The sequence below is a fragment of the Mobula hypostoma genome, chromosome 3, assembly GCF_963921235.1.
Source record: "Mobula hypostoma chromosome 3, sMobHyp1.1, whole genome shotgun sequence".
Taxonomy (NCBI): Eukaryota; Metazoa; Chordata; class Chondrichthyes; order Myliobatiformes; family Myliobatidae; genus Mobula; species Mobula hypostoma.
Window position 1 is genome coordinate 170,337,224 of NC_086099.1, and position 17,649 is coordinate 170,354,872.

At 40.2% G+C, this 17,649-nt stretch overlaps 1 protein-coding gene across 1 annotated transcript in view; it reads right to left on the reverse strand.

Moving 5' to 3' along the window:
• abitram (actin binding transcription modulator) overlaps nucleotides 1–15,949 on the reverse strand; it is a 28,048-nt gene extending 12,099 nt beyond the window's left edge. The window contains exons 1-3 of the mRNA XM_063044089.1: nucleotides 15,852–15,949; nucleotides 3,858–3,909; nucleotides 164–293 (exon numbers count right to left, since the gene is read on the reverse strand). Coding sequence (XP_062900159.1) covers nucleotides 164–293; nucleotides 3,858–3,909; nucleotides 15,852–15,915 — 246 coding nt within the window. The 5' untranslated portion in view covers nucleotides 15,916–15,949. The remainder of the gene's footprint in view (nucleotides 1–163; nucleotides 294–3,857; nucleotides 3,910–15,851) is intronic.
• Between the last annotated feature and the right edge of the window lie 1,700 nt (nucleotides 15,950–17,649).

The window sequence follows — 17,649 nt, forward strand, 5'->3', positions numbered from 1 at the left end:
TGTAAAATAATAAATTTCATCTGCAAGAAAACATTGTGTCAGTGTTACATTCTTTATGCTTTTTTAAACCAAAGAGGGGATTCAATAGGTACATTTAATGTCAGAGAAATGTATACAATATACATTGTGAAATTCTTTTTCAAATAAAAAGCAGGTAACTCACCCGTTTAGATTTTCCTGAGACCTTGTTTTGTAATCGACTGCAGTTGGCACTGATTTGGTAGCTAATACTTTTTATTTTTCTGGCACTTTGTAACACTGGGTGAGATTCTGCCACTGTGATAACACATAACCTATTACAATTGGAAAAAAAATCATTTGAATCTTAAAGAAGAAATCAAAATGAGCTTTATTTACCTACACTTTCATAATTTCAATAGTGCTTGTTTTCCCTTTCACTGTTCTTCATCTCAGTCTTACAGCTAGGTCAAACTTTCCGGCATTTTGCAGTAATTTTAACAAATACAGTGAATTCCAAAGCATAGATTGTAGGCAGCTCACAAACAAGAGAAAATCTGCAGATGCTGGAAATCCGAGCAACACACACAAAATGCTGGAGGAACTCAGCAGGCCAAGCAGCATCTATGGAATAAAGTACAGTCAACGTTTCGGGCCAAAACCCTTCAGCAGGACTAGAGAAAAAAAAACTGAGGAGTAGATTTGAAAGGTGGGGAGGGAGGGAGAGAGAGAGAGAGAGAGAGACGCGTCAAGTGATAGGTGTAACCTGGGGGGGCGGGGTGAAGCAAAGAGCTAGGAAGTTGAATGGTGGAAGAGACAGAAGATCATGGCAGAAAGAAAAAAGGGAGGGGAGGGGCAGGCAAGGAGTTAACATGAGAGATGTGAAATGGAGGGAACATTACTGGAAGTTTGAGAAATCGATGTTCATGCCATCAGGTTGGAAGCTACCCAAACAGAATATAACGTGTTGTTCTTCCAACCCAAGTGTGGCCTTATCCCAACATCGGAGGAGGCCATAGACTGACATATCGGAATGGGAAGTGGAATTAAAATGGGTGGCCACTGGGAGATCCCACTTGTTCTGGCGGATGGAGTGTAGATGCTCTTCAAAGTGGTCTCCCAATCTGCATCAGGTCTCATCGATATACGGGAGGCCACACCAGGAGCACCGGACACAGTATGTGACCTCAACAGACTCACAGGTGAAGTGTCAACTTACCTGGAAGGATTGGTGGGGACGCTGAATGGTAATGAGGGAAGAGGTGTAGAGGCAGGTGTAGCACTTGTTCTGCTTGCAAGGATAAGTGCCAGGAGGGAGATCAGTAGGGAGGGATGAATGGACAAGGGAGCAATCCCTACAAAAAGGAGAATGTGGGAGGGGGCGAGGAGAAAGGAAAGATGCGCTTGGTGGCGTGGGATGGTGGAAGTTTTGGAGAATTATGTGCTGGACATGGAGGCTGATGAGGTAGTAGGTAAGGACAAGAGGAACCCTATCGTTGGTAGGGCGACAGAAGCAGACGTGCGTGGAATGGAAGAGATGTGGTTGAGAGCAACGTTGATGGTAGAGGAAGGGAAGCCCCTGTCTTTGAAAAAAAGAGGACATCTCCTTCATTCTAGATTGAAAAGCCTCATCCTCAAAGCAGATGCAGCGGAGACAGAGGAATTGGGAAAAGAGGAAGCAGCTGAATGCATTTACAGTCATACATAAATGGCCAGAATTTTAGGAATACAACTATTTCAAGTTTAGAATTTACAGAGTTAGAAAAGAGTGAAGTCAACAGGCAATACAAAAACATACAAGGACAGATGGGAATCAATGTGCATCAGTAAAAGCAGGGGTAACGCAAATGGAACTTGCTACAAGTATAGAGATAGAAGGGAGTTATGGATGACCTCAACTTTACAAAAGAAAAGAATTGCTTCGGAATAGGCAAATGTGCAGGTAACAATGGCATGGGTGAGAAATTCAGCAACAGATGATCCAAGCCAGAGGTGGAGTTAGCTGATGTTATGCAGATGGAAAGTTGCAGCAATGGTGATAATGAAAGCATGTAGCCCAAAACTGTCTCAGAGAAAGCTACATAAACAAGTTTTCACTTTAAGACCAGCGAGTGTAACTTGAGAATAGAACTTGTAGCAGGGACTGAAAACAAGTTTGCCTGTTTTTTGTAGGAATACTTTTTCAGAGAGCAGTCTGACAACTTAAACACAAGAAATAGGTATTGCACACACATGCAAACTTAACAAAACGTTGTTGCAGAGGGTTCACTGTATATAGATGAAAACTGAGGTACAGATGTGGTTGTGGAAAGATAACTATTGCAGATGATTCTTGGCTTTTCATTTGAAATAGAATGTGATTTCAGTCAGCTCAACAACAATGGAGGGATGTCAGAGCCAAGTGATTGAGTAACCACAATAAAGACTACCAAGGATAGATCACCCATGTCACAATTACATGCATTCAAATGATGATAGAGATGAAAGTCTGACCTAAAAGTATTCAAATAAAGCAGCTCCCAGCAAAATGGTCACTGCAAAAAAGCTGTAAAACATTCATATTCTGAGGCAAAGGTGACTTAAGATGAGACAGCGGTTTGACAGTGTGGAGAGGTTGAATTGTTTTTCTTTAAAAAAGGGTTTCGGCCAGGACAAATTTATGGAGAAACAGCAGTCAAGAGCCATAAATAATATCAGTTAGCTTGGAACCTAGCAAAGGTGGGCTAGATGATCAGCAAATTACCAATTCTGTAGAATACTGCTGTGTCAAAGGTGGGAGGTCTCATGGACAAGATGTGCTTCGAGACTGGATATAGGGAGATAGGAAATATACTGGCAAATTTAAAGTTAAGGCTATGGGATTATTCTAAAGTTGCTGGGCAGTTGAGAAGTGCTTAAGACAGCAGGCACAATTCTGAGTTAAATTAATAATAGATAAGAGTATGAAATCAAAGAAGTATGAACATTGAAAAAATAAACTGCTGCTATCTGTTCACATACATATCATTGGACATCAACACTGAAAGAGACCAAAATTTAGTATCTTTGATTCTGATCAAAAATATTTACCAAGAAGTTGTGATGGTAAACACTAATGCATATAAAACTGTCCATCACAGGAACAGGCCTTTTTAGCCTATGATGCCAATGCTGACTGACCCTTAAGCCAGTATTGGCAAATTAATCCCATTTGCCTGCACATTCAAGTACAAGTTTTATTGTCATTCAACCACACACGAATACAGCCAAGTGAAGCAGAATTCCTCCAAGGCCAAGATGCAAGACAGTACCAAGAGTCACACAGAGCACATATAGTTACTATGGCAGAAAAACATAGTCATAAAAAAAATGTAGTCCAAGTTAATGAGTGTCATGGTCTGTAGACTGATGATGCAAGGAATGTTGTCCTAGAGCCATGTTTCTGCAACAACAACTCATCACACACTGCTGCAGCGGCAAGCGAAAATAATTTAGCTGATCTTCCACCGAATGAATACTGGAAGGCAGAACTAATAAGGAGGGACCACCTTCAACCCAGCAAGGAATCCAGCATACCCAAAGAGGCATCTGCTCTCTTACACACCATCTCCAGCACCTACATCCCACCATTTATTGCCTATTCATGTGTGCCAAAATGCCTGTTAAACATTGCCACTGTATAAAGATAACTTTACTCAGTTTGCAATATATGGCATTTCCATCAAGCAACTTAACTGCAGCTTTAGTAATCACTAAAGAATACAACATTGCAAAGAACAACTTTAAAAACGGCAAACATTCAGATAATATAATTGTCATTGCATTTACAAATTTGCTCTATTGAAGACATTGTCAAATTATTGCACATTGTAAAGCATTCTTTAGTTCTCTATCAAAGATAAGGCATCACGGACACTTACCTATTAGAATGCTGTAAGATGCAATGATCTTCACAGGGCCTACCTTTTACATCTGGAAGAAAAGATCAATCAGAATTATTAAAATAAACATTACTTTTATAATCACCATTAATGCAATTTCAAATAGCATTTAAAACAAAATTCTCTAGAGATACTTGAAATTACAACTCTGTATTTCGTTCCTTTGTAAACTGCCAGCTAATCTTGCTTATTTCTCCTACTTTATTTCTCTCCATGGTATTTATTTGCTTAAAATTCAGCTTTTCATTAAAAGGTTGTACTCTTTTGTCATTCATTGCCACAGAGAACTAGAGACATATAATAACGTTTAGTATTTTTGTTCGTCCTGTTGTACAAACAATTGAATGACACATTGAAGATATAACTGATAAAAGGATTCTAATATCTGTATCAAAACCAAGTTTCCAATACAGACCATCATCCAATATCAATAGTAATTTTTGGGTCAGTTATACATTAAAAGAAAATTTGAATCATTCAATCCTTATGAGATCTCTTTACAGAGATTTATTAAATTATCAGGATGCAAGTCACTATCTTAAAATTGCTGCAGTCCATATGGTGAGCATGTCTTTGACAATGGCGTTGGGTAGGGTTCCAGGGTTTGGACACATTAATGCAGGAATGATTGATATGTTTCCAAGTGCACAACTTTGGGAGGGTGATCATATATAAACTACTATTTTTGTCCTTGATGGTGGAAAAGGTCACAGGGCAGTTTGAAATTCTATGCAACCAGATACTTTGCTATTCCAGTTATTCACTGGTCAAATAGGAAACTCTCAAGTGACAAGATTGCAGGGGAGTGCAAAATGCCCCTCTGGGTCACATAGCCCTATATACAACAATTAATAAGCAGCTCTCTAATAGTGCAAAAAATGTGACAGTTTATCCATTATAACTGAAAGGAAATCCCTGTGTTACAGCCATTCAGATAACAGGTGTTTGCACATACACAATTCACAAATCACTACTTGAAATTTTGAGATACCAAATGGAAGTTATCTCATGAAATTTTGTGGGAAAAATGTAAAGAACAAGGAAGTTATTTTATTTCAACTCCTGTTTTTTGATGCATGTGTGAATGACGCCGCTCTACATTATGCAAAAATCACAACACATTATAGGAATGCAATATCCCTATAAAGTCAGGGATATTGCAAATTATTAAAATAATGTAATCATAAATAATTATAGACACAAATATAGATGACCAAGAGAATCCAACTGTATAGCATGTCATTCCAGTACCACTGTGCTTCCATACATTTTTCAAAGAAGTCAATAATACTGACTGTAAAAGCTTTTATAGATATGTAAAAAGGAAAAGACTGGTAAAGACAAATGTAGGTCCCCTACAGACAGAAACAGGTGAATTGATTATGGGGAGCAAGGACATGGCAGACCAATTGAATAATTACTTTGGTTCTGTTTTCACTAAGGAGGACATAAATAATCTTCCAGAAATAGTAGGGGACAGAGGGTCCAGTGAGATGGAGGAACTGAGCGAAATACTTGTTAGTAGGGAAGTGGTGTTAGGTAAATTGAAGGGATTGAAGGCAGATAAATCCCCAGGGCCAGATGGTCTGCATCCCAGAGTGCTTAAGGAAGTAGCCCAAGAAATAGTGGATGCATTAGTGATAATTTTTCAAAACTCCTTAGATTCTGGACTAGTTCCTGAGGATTGGAGGGTGGCTAATGTAACCCCACTTTTTAAAAAAGGAGGGAGAGAGAAACCGGGGAATTATAGACCGGTTAGCCTAACGTCGGTGGTGGGGAAACTGCTGGGAGTCAGTTATCAAAGATGTGATAACAGCACATTTGGAAAGTGGTGAAATCATCGGACAAAGTCAGCATGGATTTGTGAAAGGAAAATCATGTCTGATGAATCTCATAGAATTTTTTGAGGATGTAACTAGTAAAGTGGATAGGGGAGAACCAGTGGATGTGGTATATTTGGATTTTCAAAAGGCTTTTGACAAGGTCCCACACAGGAGATTAGTGTGCAAACTTAAAGCACACAGTATTGGGGGTAAGGTATTGATGTGGATGGAGAATTGGTTAGCAGACAGGAAGCAAAGAGTGGGAATAAACGGGACCTTTTCAGAATGGCAGGCGGTGACTAGTGGGGTACCGCAAGGCTCAGTGCTGGGACCCCAGTTGTTTACAATATATATTAATGACTTGGATGAGGGAATTAAATGCAGCATCTCCAAGTTTGCGGATGACACGAAGCTGGGTGGCAGTGTTAGCAGTGAGGAGGATGCTAAGAGGATGCAGGGTGACTTGGATAGGTTGGGTGAGTGGGCAAATTCATGGCAGATGCAATTTAATGTGGATAAATGTGAAGTTATCCACTTTGGTGGCAAAAATAGGAAAACAGATTATTATCTGAATGGTGGCCGATTAGGAAAAGGGGAGGTGCAACGAGACCTGGGTGTCATTATACACCAGTCATTGAAAGTGGGCATGCAGGTACAGCAGGCGGTGAAAAAGGCGAATGGTATGCTGGCATTTATAGCGAGAGGATTCGAGTACAGGAGCAGGGAGGTACTACTGCAGTTGTACAAGGCCTTGGTGAGACCACACCTGGAGTATTGTGTGCAGTTTTGGTCCCCTAATCTGAGGAAAGACATCCTTGCCATAGAGGGAGTACAAAGAAGGTTCACCAGATTGATTCCTGGGATGGCAGGACTTTCATATGAAGAAAGACTGGATGAACTGGGCTTGTACTCGTTGGAATTTAGAAGATTGAGGGGGGATCTGATTGAAACGTATAAAATCCTAAAGGGATTGGACAGGCTAGATGCAGGAAGATTGTTCCCGATGTTGGGGAAGTCCAGAACAAGGGGTCACAGTTTGAGGATAAAGGGGAAGCCTTTTAGGACCGAGATTAGGAAAAACTTCTTCACACAGAGAGTGGTGAATCTGTGGAATTCTCTGCCACAGGAAACAGTTGAGGCCAGTTCATTGGCTATATTTAAGAGGGAGTTAGATATGGCCCTTGTGGCTACGGGGATCAGGGGGTATGGAAGGAAGGCTGGGGCGGGGTTCTGAGTTGGATGATCAGCCATGATCATAATAAATGGCGGTGCAGGCTCGAAGGGCCGAATGGCCTACTCCTGCACCTATTTTCTATGTTTCTATATATTACCTAGCTAATTGTGAGAACATTATTATTGGAGACTAGGTTTAGCCCAAATGCTTACAAGACAACAATTAGGGTCTTCAGATCCTGCAGAAATATTCATTAACACTACTCCTGATCACCCATTGGTTATAATGTACAGTCTAATCTACATTTCAAATCAGAAAATAACATTAATCTATGAACTTAAAGGTGCACAGGTATCTTACCCAAATTCATGTAATAATGCAATTTCCTCCCAAATAAACAATGCACATTTCAAATTCATAGCAAGAAAAAAACTGAATCATAAACGTCTAGTGCTTGCATCTTTAAGTTCATATACAGTGGATTCTGATTAACTGATGGCCAATTAACCAGGGCAGCTAACTATTTGGGACAACTCTTTAAAAAAATGGACAAAATAGCAAGGATTCCCTTTGCTTATTTGGGACACTATACTGCTTAATTGGGACAGGCGATGTTGCTGAACATTTTCTAGCATCAGTCACATGCACGTTGCCTGGCCATTACACTACACCGGGCTTAGAACGAACAATTTTTAAATAGCATGACTTACATGTTTGTGTTTAAAAAGCAGTGATAATTGACAAGTAATAAACAGTAAGACAGCAAAATTAAATAATCTCACTACTTCAGCAGGTTAGGAACTACAAAATACTTGAAGGTACTGACAATCAATCATATTGAATGTTACAATTAAAATGAAGATTTGGAGGACACAATTGTGAAAAGCGCAGTTTGAAGGCAGTCCATTATAAGACCATAAGACATAGGAGCAGAATTAGGCCATTTGGCCCATTGAGTCTGCTCCACCATTCTATCATGGCTGATCCTTTTCACCCCTCCTCAACCCCATTCCCCAGCCTTCTCCCTGTAATCTTTGATGCCGTGTCCAATCAAGAACCTATCAATCTCTACCTTAAATACATCTGACAACCTGGCCTCCACAGCTGCCTGTGTTAACAAATTGCACAAATTCACCACCCTCTGGCTAAAGAAATTCCTGAGCATCTCTGTCCTGAGGCTGTGCCCTATTGTCCTAGACTCTCCCACCATGGGAAACATCTTTCCACATCTATTCTGTCTAGAACTTTCAACATTTGAAAGGTTTCAATAAGCTCCCCCCCCCATTCTTCTAAATTCCAGTGAGTATAGACCCAGAGCCATCAAATGTTCCTCATATGGTAATCCTTTCATTCCCAGAATCATCCTTGTGAACCGCCTATGGACTCTCTCTATGGCAGCACTTCTTTTCTTAAATAAGGAGCCCAAAACTGTTCACAAGGTGAGGCCTCAACCTCACTAATGCCTTATAAAGCCGCAGCCTCAACCTCACATCTCTGCCCTTGTGCTCAAGGACTCTTGAAATTAATGCTAGCATTACATTTGCCTTCCTCACCACCAACTCAACCTGCAAGTTACCCTTTAGGTTGTTCTGCACAAGGACTCCCAAGTCCCTTTGTATCTCAGATTTTTGGATTTTCTCCCTGTTTAGAAAATATTCTGCACATTTATTTCTACTACCAAAGTGCACGACCTTGCATTTTCCAATATTGTATTTCATTTGCCACTTTCTCGCTCATTCTCCAAATCTGTTTAAGTCCTCCTGCAGTCTGTTTCCTCAATGCTACCTACCTCTCCACCAACCTTCATATCATCTGGTCCTGATGTGTCCCAATTAACTGGAATCCACGGTACACTCAGACCCTGCTTAAAGATGAAGACGTGTTCCTCAGAGGTGGGGCGCCATGTGAGGTCATTATATTATGTAAATGGATATACGTGATAAAAAAAAATCAAACCTGAGATATATTATTTTATGTATACACAGTAATTGGTGGAGTAACAAACACACAAATAGGCCTGTACATCAGAGGAGCAACAACACATCACAGCAGCAGCAGAGGGAAGCGGGTGGTGGGAGGACCCAGGTTTCGAGTCCTCCTCTTGGCAGAAAGCTGAGAAGTAGGATATCCAGGATAGTAATTTCTGGATTGCTGTCTGTGCCATGTGGTAGTGAGGACAGAAATAGTACGATTTGGCAGATAAATGCATGGCTGAGAAGTTGGTGCAGGGGGCAGAATTTCAGGTTCTTGGATCATTGGGATCTCTTCTGAGGGAGGTAGGACCTGTACAAAAGGAACAGGGTGCACATTAACCAGAGACCAATATTCTTGCGGGCAGGCTTGTTAGAGCTGTTGGGGGAGGGTTTAGACTAATTTGGTAAGTGGGGGTGGGAAATGGAATGAAGGGACTGAGGATAGGACGGACGGTAAAAAAAAGTAAAGATAGTGTGCAGTCAGACTGTCAGGAAGGGCAGGCAGATGATAGGATCAAATTGCAGCCAGCAGGACAAGTATCAGTGCATTAGGGAATGCAGAAATCAAAAAGGACAGCAAACAGAGCACTCAAAGTGTTGTATCTCAATGCAAGGAGTGTAAGAAATAAGGTGGATGATCTTGTTGCACTATTACAGATCGTCAGGTATGATGTTGTGGCCATCACTGAATCATTGCTGAAGGATGGTGATAAAAGTATGTAAAAGGTTTAACACTTTGTTAAACAATAGCAGCCAGTTTTTTTCTGAAAGAAACCACTGATGATCAACAGATGTACTAAGCCATGCTGAGCCATATTTCTTCCTGAAGGTAGCTAGCTAAGGTTTCAGGATGCTTAGCTCCTTGTGCACTCATGCGTAGAGATAGGACCACTCCAGCCTCTTACTGTATGTTCTGTCCATTATGCCTATTTTGTAATTTGTCTTTTGGGGCTGTCATGTAGAGGATAACTTTGACTCCAGCCTGTCTTGTGTGGGAGGTATCTGAACAAATATATCTGTGTTGTAAGGGGAATGGTTAGTTAGTTGGTGGATTGCACAGGAACAGTCACAGACAGACTGTTCCTGTTTGAGCGACTAACTGAGTAAGCCCCGGCTGCTTTGAATAAAGAGTTTGTATTTATACAGTCCTTGAGTGACTTTATCTAGGTTCGACTTCCACAATGGTTGTAGTTGGGAGCTGAATGTCCAAGGTTACACATTGTATCGGAGGGATAGGAAGGTAGACAGAAGGGGTGCCATGGCTCTGCTGGTAAAAAATGCATCAAATCAGCAGAAAGATGTGACATAGGGTCAGAAGATTCGAATCCTTGTGGGTTGAGCTAAGAAACTGCAAGGGTAACGATGGCAGTTATATACAGGCCACCCAACAGTAGCTGGGACGTGGACCACATATGAGAACAGGAAACAGAAAAGATGTGTTAAAAGATCAATGTTATGATAGTCATGGGAGATTTTAACATGCAGGTTGATTGGAAAAATCAGGTTGGTAATGGATCGTAAGAGAGTGAATGCCTACGAGGTGGCTTTTTAGAGATGTTTGTTGTTGAGCTTACTAGGGGAAATCAGCTATACTGGATTGGGTGTTATGTAATGAACCAGAAGCATCTAGGAAGTTTAAGGTAAAAGAGCCCTTAGGAGACAGTGATCACAATATGATTGAGTTCAACTTGAAATTTCATCAATATTCTTTATGTCCTAATGATCCACAGGCAAGGTCCCGGAGGACTAACGAGCAACTAATAATAACTTTATTATATATTAAGATGCAGGCTCGAGGTACGTTAGGCAGATTGTAAAAATAAATCAATCTAGTCAAAAAAATGAGACAAATTAAAAATCTTAAGTAAAGACAAACATTAGATAGAATAAAATGTAATTAAATATACCAAATTATATGTATGTAGTCAACATCAACAGACATTTTAATCCACATAGAGGCCAACTTAAAAAAAGTAGGTTTTTAGCAGTGTTTTGAAACATTCCACAGTACTGGCCTGGCGTACATCAGTCAGCAGAATATTCCAGATTTTTAATGCACAAGAGCAAAAGGCTTCATCACTAGTTCTTGTATGCTTGGCTCTAGTAACACTAAGCAAACCAATATTCGTGGATTTAAGATTATGATTAGGGAAGTTAGGGGATAGAAACTTCTAAATATATGAAGGAGATAGATTATTCAGAGACATTTATACAATTAAGAGTATTTTAAAGTTCATCCTAATGCACACAGGCAGCCAGTGTAATGATGCCAAAACTGGTGAAATATGCTCAGATTTTATTTTTTTGGTAAAAATTCTCGCTGCTGCATTTTGAACAAGCTGCTGCCAATTTATATCTTTCTTAGGCAGCCCTGAAAAGAGTGCATTACACTAGTGGAATTGGCTAAAAACAAAAACAAAAACAAAATTTAACTTTTGCAAGGTTCCTTAAATGAAAGGAAGCAGTCTTAATAATATGGCTAATAAGTGATTTGAAATTTAGTTCGGAGTCAGTAAGGAGTTGGGAGGCAAGGAGGAGAAAATGGCGGCACGACACAGCTTGCGCGGCCACTCCGGTGAATGATATCTGTAATCTGTCAAGTAGGGTGCCGTGCACAATCCTGACTTGATGGAGACATACGTGAGAGAACGGAGGAACATCTGGAGAAACTTCTGAAATGCCTTTTTCGCTGCCGCTGTTACTGTGTGATCCAGAATTTCTGGAGGGGAAGGCCCCAAATCCTCGGCTTTGGTTATTGCCCAGTGGCCGGGACAGGGTCGAAGCGCTCGGCAGAGATGGTGCTCGGTGCTCAGTGTCGAAGGGCTGGTCGGAGGCTCGAAGTTTTCGGACGGACTCAGAGTCGGCTGTGGTCGGGTGCTTCCAATGCATCGACAGTTGTCAGTGCCTGGTGGTTTATGGCAGAGAGAGTTTCTCTCTTCTGCCGCCTGCTATCAGGGACTATCGGGAGTCGATCGGAGCTTTGAGACTTTTTTTTAAACCGTTCCCATGGTCTGCTCTTTATCAAATTATGGTATTGCTTTGCACTGCTGTAACTATATGTTACGTGGTCTTGTCAGTGTTAGTCTTTGGTTTGTCTTGTTTTTTTTTGTGATAGCATTCTGGAGGAACATTGTATCATTTCTTAATGCATGCATGCATTTCTAAATGACAACAAACAAGGACTGAGTGTCCTCATAATCCAATCTAAAAATCTAATAACGCCTAAATTATTTACTTCTGGGTTGATTTACAGGGACAGATGATCAAGTTTAATTCTAAGATTCACACTTATTGCTATCAATAACCAAAATTTCAGGGTTTTTTTTCCTTATTTAGTTTAAGGAAATTCAAACTCATCCATTTTGTAATACTAGTAAGACACAAGACCACAGAGTTTAGAGCCTCAGTGTCATCTGGCATAAACAAATACAGTTGTGTGTCATCTGCATAACTGGGTAACTCACCTTGCGTTTTGAAATAATCTGACCTAATGGGAGCATGAAAGAACAACAATGGGCCAAGAATTGATCTTTACAGCACACCAAACACAATATCATACATTTTGGACACACCATCACCACAGCTAACCAAGAATTTTCTTCCATCTATATAAGATTGAAACCAGCTTAAGGTAAGCAACAGAAAGGCCTACCTATTGACTAAGGTGGTTTGAGAATGTTACGATCGATGGCATCAAATGCTACACTCAAATATAAGAGAACATGAACTGATACATTACCTGCATCGACATCAAGTCATGTCATTAACTACTTTAAACAATGCAATTTCTGTAGGATGATTTGATCTGAAAACTGATTGATACTTGTCAAGAATAGAATTCTTATTCAAGTAATCACTTAATTGTCAAGAAACTACTTTTTCTAAAATTTTAACTGATAAAAGACAGGCTGGAAATAGGTCTAAAAATGTCCAAGACAGTGCAATCTAGATTATTTTTCTTAAGCAGGGATTTAACTACTGCAGCTTTTAAGGAATCTGGAAAAATGCCTGAAATTAGTGAGCAATTAATTATGTTAAGTACACTGTTAATTAGCACGTCAGAAATTTCTTTTAAAAAGCCAGTGGGAATAGGATCAAAGATACAAGTGAATAGTTTTATGTGAGTAATTATTTCTCAAAGTTCTGGTAAACTGAGTTTAGCAAACGAATTTTGTTCACAGTGTTTAGCTTGCTGACGTTCAACAAGGTTTATTCTTGAGGTCTATTATAATACATCTTATTTATTTTTTCAGTAAAATTTGCAGCAAAACTCTCACTTTTATCGTCAGATGCTTTCAGCATCTATTCCATCAATGGATCTGGGTTGAATAGAAAACAATAACTGAAAACAATACTCTTAGATTACCTGCACTGTCTTTAATCAGGTTTATCGTGGCACTGACCAAGGTCAGCAATTGCTTGCTGGTGGCAAATAAAACAAAGAAATAACTAAATACTTCATTAATTATATTTTTTCTGCTAAATGATCACTGCAAACAATAGACTGTAACTTCCCTGTCAGAGTCGAGCTTTTGAACCGCCTGTACGACTTGGCCTTTTTGCAAGTGGGAACTGAAGTCTCGAGGGTTCAGTATGGCTGCGGCATGGCGTGTACAGGCTGAATCGAGTTGGTGGGGTCCAGGCCGGAGAGCGGGGAATGAGCCAATATTTGCCCGTTGCTGGAGGCAATTTGATCCAGCAGAGCCGAGGCAAGGCGATGCAGTCAAGGCAGTGAGGCCCGGACCCGGGCCTGAGAGGAAGGAAAGACCAGAGATTTGATCAACTTAAGCACCAAGCCGAATTGGAACACAGGCCAAATAGGGGTGGCAGAGCACCAGCCCGAGAGTGTATCGAAGGATCAGGGTCTGAGTCCGAGAGCAATTTGACGATTTGAGCACTGAACAAGACTGAAAAGGACAGTGTGTTGGGGATGGAGGCGAGGCACAGGCTGCTGCTCTGCGAGGTTTACTTGTCCCCGCGCTGAACTTCAGCTCATTACTCTGCAAGGTTTACTCATCTCTGCACCGAACTGTGGCTGTGGCCTGCAACTATCACAGAGCGAACTCACTTTTATTAACTTCAGTTCTGATTGCTATTTGCTCACTTTTATTTTTGCGTGTTTTTTTTTCTCCGCATGTTAGGTATTTGACAGTCTTCTCATACATAGGTCAGCATGTTTTTTTTCTCTGCACGTTGGGTATTTGACGGTCTTCTTTTAATGGGTTCTATTGTGTTTCTTTGTTTTGCAGCTGCCTGCAAGAAGATGAATCTCAAGGCTGTATAAAGTATATATACTTCCATAATAAATGTTCTTTGACATTTATAATATTTGAAAAATGTAACTTTCTCTCATACATAGGTCAGCAAAGCATTGTGTACTGTGCTGATTATTCTATGAACTGTCTAATATCAGAGGGCATGTACTTAAGTTTAGAGGTTCAAAGGAGATATGTGGGGCAAGTTTTTTTAAAACCAGAAAATGATGGGTACCTGAAATGCACTGCCTGGGAAGGTGGGGCAGTCAAACATGACAAAACCTTCAAGATAGTCTTAGGCACATAACTGTGCAGGAAATGGAAGGATATGGACATGGTTTGGGCAGAAGGGATTAATTTAGTTGGGCATTTTATTAATGTCATAAGTTTAGCACAACATTGTGCACCGAAGGGCCTAATCTATCTTCCCTACTTTTATAAACTATGCATTATTAACTCAGAATTGTGTATGCCTTCATAAGCACTTTCTCAATCTTCCCTGCCACTTTTCAATAATTTGTTCACACATACTCTGAGATCCCACTGCTCCTGCACCATTGTAAACCAATATTCTTTATTGTTCACATTAAACTTCATCAGTTGTGCATCAGTCCATTGTTCTGTTTGCTGCAAACAATCAATCACCTCTTCACAGTTCACAATACTGCCAAATTCTGTGACTTCTGCGAATTTAAAAATTGAGGCTCGCATCCAGTCTCACACTATTTACATTAAAATCAATAGATTAGTACCTAATGATTTTCCTTCAGTTCGACAAACAACCACTCACAATCATACTCTCTGTAACATAGCCAAGTTTGATGCAAATTATTTATGTGTATTATGCCATGTGCTTCCAGTCTGCTGATCAACAACGCGAGGGTCTCCATTATAGTGTACTGCCATGTTAAGGCGATTTAGGAAATGGAAATTCACAAAATGCTGCCAAAAAAATTGTGATACAGAATAAAAGTTGTCTCATACAGAATTTGTGAGGAAATACTAAATAAACAAGATGCAAGTGAAAATACTGATTTTGTCAATTTTTGTCAAAGGTTTGCATTACAGAAAGACACGATATAGATGGTTTTCTATGAAAGCAATCCCTGACTCATGGAAGTACATCATCACATGAGAACAATGGTGACAGGAACAATGCCCTAAACTTCTGCTACATCTCCTGTTTCTTAATCACTGTCAATCTCCTTGCATGTGTTGCCCTCAACAGACTCCATATCCTTGTAAAGACTCTTAGTACAGCATTCAAAACAGCAAAAATATTAGCTTTCAGAGAAATTCTTCACCACTTGCACAAAGAAAACATCTGATATACCTGAAAAATCATACAAAATCCTTACTTTGCAGGTGTTTTGCCATACAAAACTACAACATATTTCCTATCACGTTCAGTTTTAAAAGAATAATAAGAATGAATATTCACTAGAGATAAAGTGAAAAAGAAGCATCAGGTCTCAGCAAATTACAATGTAGACTAGTAGCTCCAGAGCCTTCTGAACAAAAATCACCTCCAGTAGGGAATCTGAAGACTTAAGAGATTGGTCCTAATGACCCGAAACGTCGACCGTTCACTTATCTCTATGGACGCTGCCTGACCTGCTGAGTTCTACTGTTCTGCTGCATGTGTTGTTTGGATTTCCAACATCTGCAGATTTTCTCTTGTTTGAGATTTCCGTCACCACCCCGCCGCAAGAACACGCGAACCATGAGCAGAAAGTGTCGCCACCCACCTGTCTTATACCAACGGGTAAAATAACGATCCACGACGGACGGCCTGACCCGCGTCCCCGCCATCTCACGCCGGAAACACGAATGAAGTGCGAGGCCGTTTCCCGGTAACCCGCCGGAAGCTGGGCGCGCTAGGCCACCTCCCTCTTAGCAATTCACAGGAAGTAAAGTGGTTCCATGCTGGTCGAACTCCTGCTAATGAAATAGCAGCAATAAGCTGCCTGTTGAAAATACATCTGCAATATTTGTGAGACGAGACCCTGCATCAGGTCTCATCTGCCTTTGATCCCGAGTGGGGACATTATTGCATCGCTTCGACTTAAAGCTGCGCGGATAACTTAAGTCATTGAACAGAAGCTTTCAGCCTTTCATGATTTTACTGCCTTCCTAAATGTAAATCAACAAAAAACTACGTAATGTTGTGTCTATCTGTACCTATTCAGTCTTTCACCACGTGGATCACTTACTGGTCTGAATTGAACCTTTCACACACTGTGGTTCATCCACTCCCCATGTAAAAAAAAACGTAGTCAAATCCGCTCTAAATCTTCCACCTATTCCTTAACCTCGTGTGCTTAGTTATAGATATGTCTGCTCGGTGAAAACCACGATGGTGTTAGGTCTGCGGGGTTTTACGGATTCCGATGGACCAATGTGGGATTTGAAAATGATAGAGATTTTGCCATTGTAGGTCAAATACAGGGGAAGTGAGTGAACAAAATATTATGTTAGTATAAAGAAAACAGATTTGGTTGCATGCAAAATTAATTCAAAGATGAGCAAGGATGCTCAAAGTTCAAAATGAATTTATTATCAAAGTACAATAAATTCATTTTGAACTTTGAGCATCCTTGACTGCACCAACCTAGGCACTCAGAGTGCAAGATTCAACAAACTGCAAATATAAAAGAAATAAATGATAATAAATAAATAATAAGTTTTAGCTGTCATGCTGAATCTTTGAAAACTCCCAAGGCAGCAGAGAACATCTTGATATCTTGGTCCATTAATTTTCACTGAGCTTGATTGAGCCTGGAATAATTACAGAATTTAGTTGCATAAACTCTCAGAATTTGCTGGGAGAATGGCAGGGAGCAAATAAAACCTATTGGATTAAACTGCATTTATTTCAATGCACAGTGACAAGTAAACTGGATGAATTTTGGGTTTAGGTACTGCATACAACTGGAAGACATGGCTAGGAGAGGGACAGGGTTGGCAGCTTAATGTTCTAGGGTAGATATGCTTCAGGCAAGACAGAGGTGAAAAAAGAGGGGGAATTGCATTTTTAATCAAGTGGAATATCACAGCAGCAGTAAAAAATGAAATTACTGAAGGATTATCCAGTAAGCCTAGGTTTTATGGGTGGAAGAGAGAAATAAGGGGATGATTACATTATTGGGATTGTACTAAAGGGCCCAATAGAGTCAAAAAGAATTAGAAGAGCAAGTATGCAAGGATATTATGGAGAGTCATAAGAATATTAGAGTTGTTAGAGTAGGAAATTTTACCTTTCCTAATATAGACCGGGAGTGCCATATTGTTAAGCGTTTAAGATGGGATAGAATACCTTAAGTGCACTGAGGAAACTTAACTTGGGCAAAATATAGAGGGCCCTACTAGGAAGAAGGCAAAACTCAAAATACGCTTGGGTCAGGCAGGTGACAGTGGAAAGGACACTTTGGGACCGAAGTTACCAAGTTTTAAAATATTTATGGAAGAGGACAGAGCTGCTTCACAGGTTCAAGTTCTAAATTGTGACAAGGCGAATTTTGACAGTATGAAATAGCAGCTTGCAAT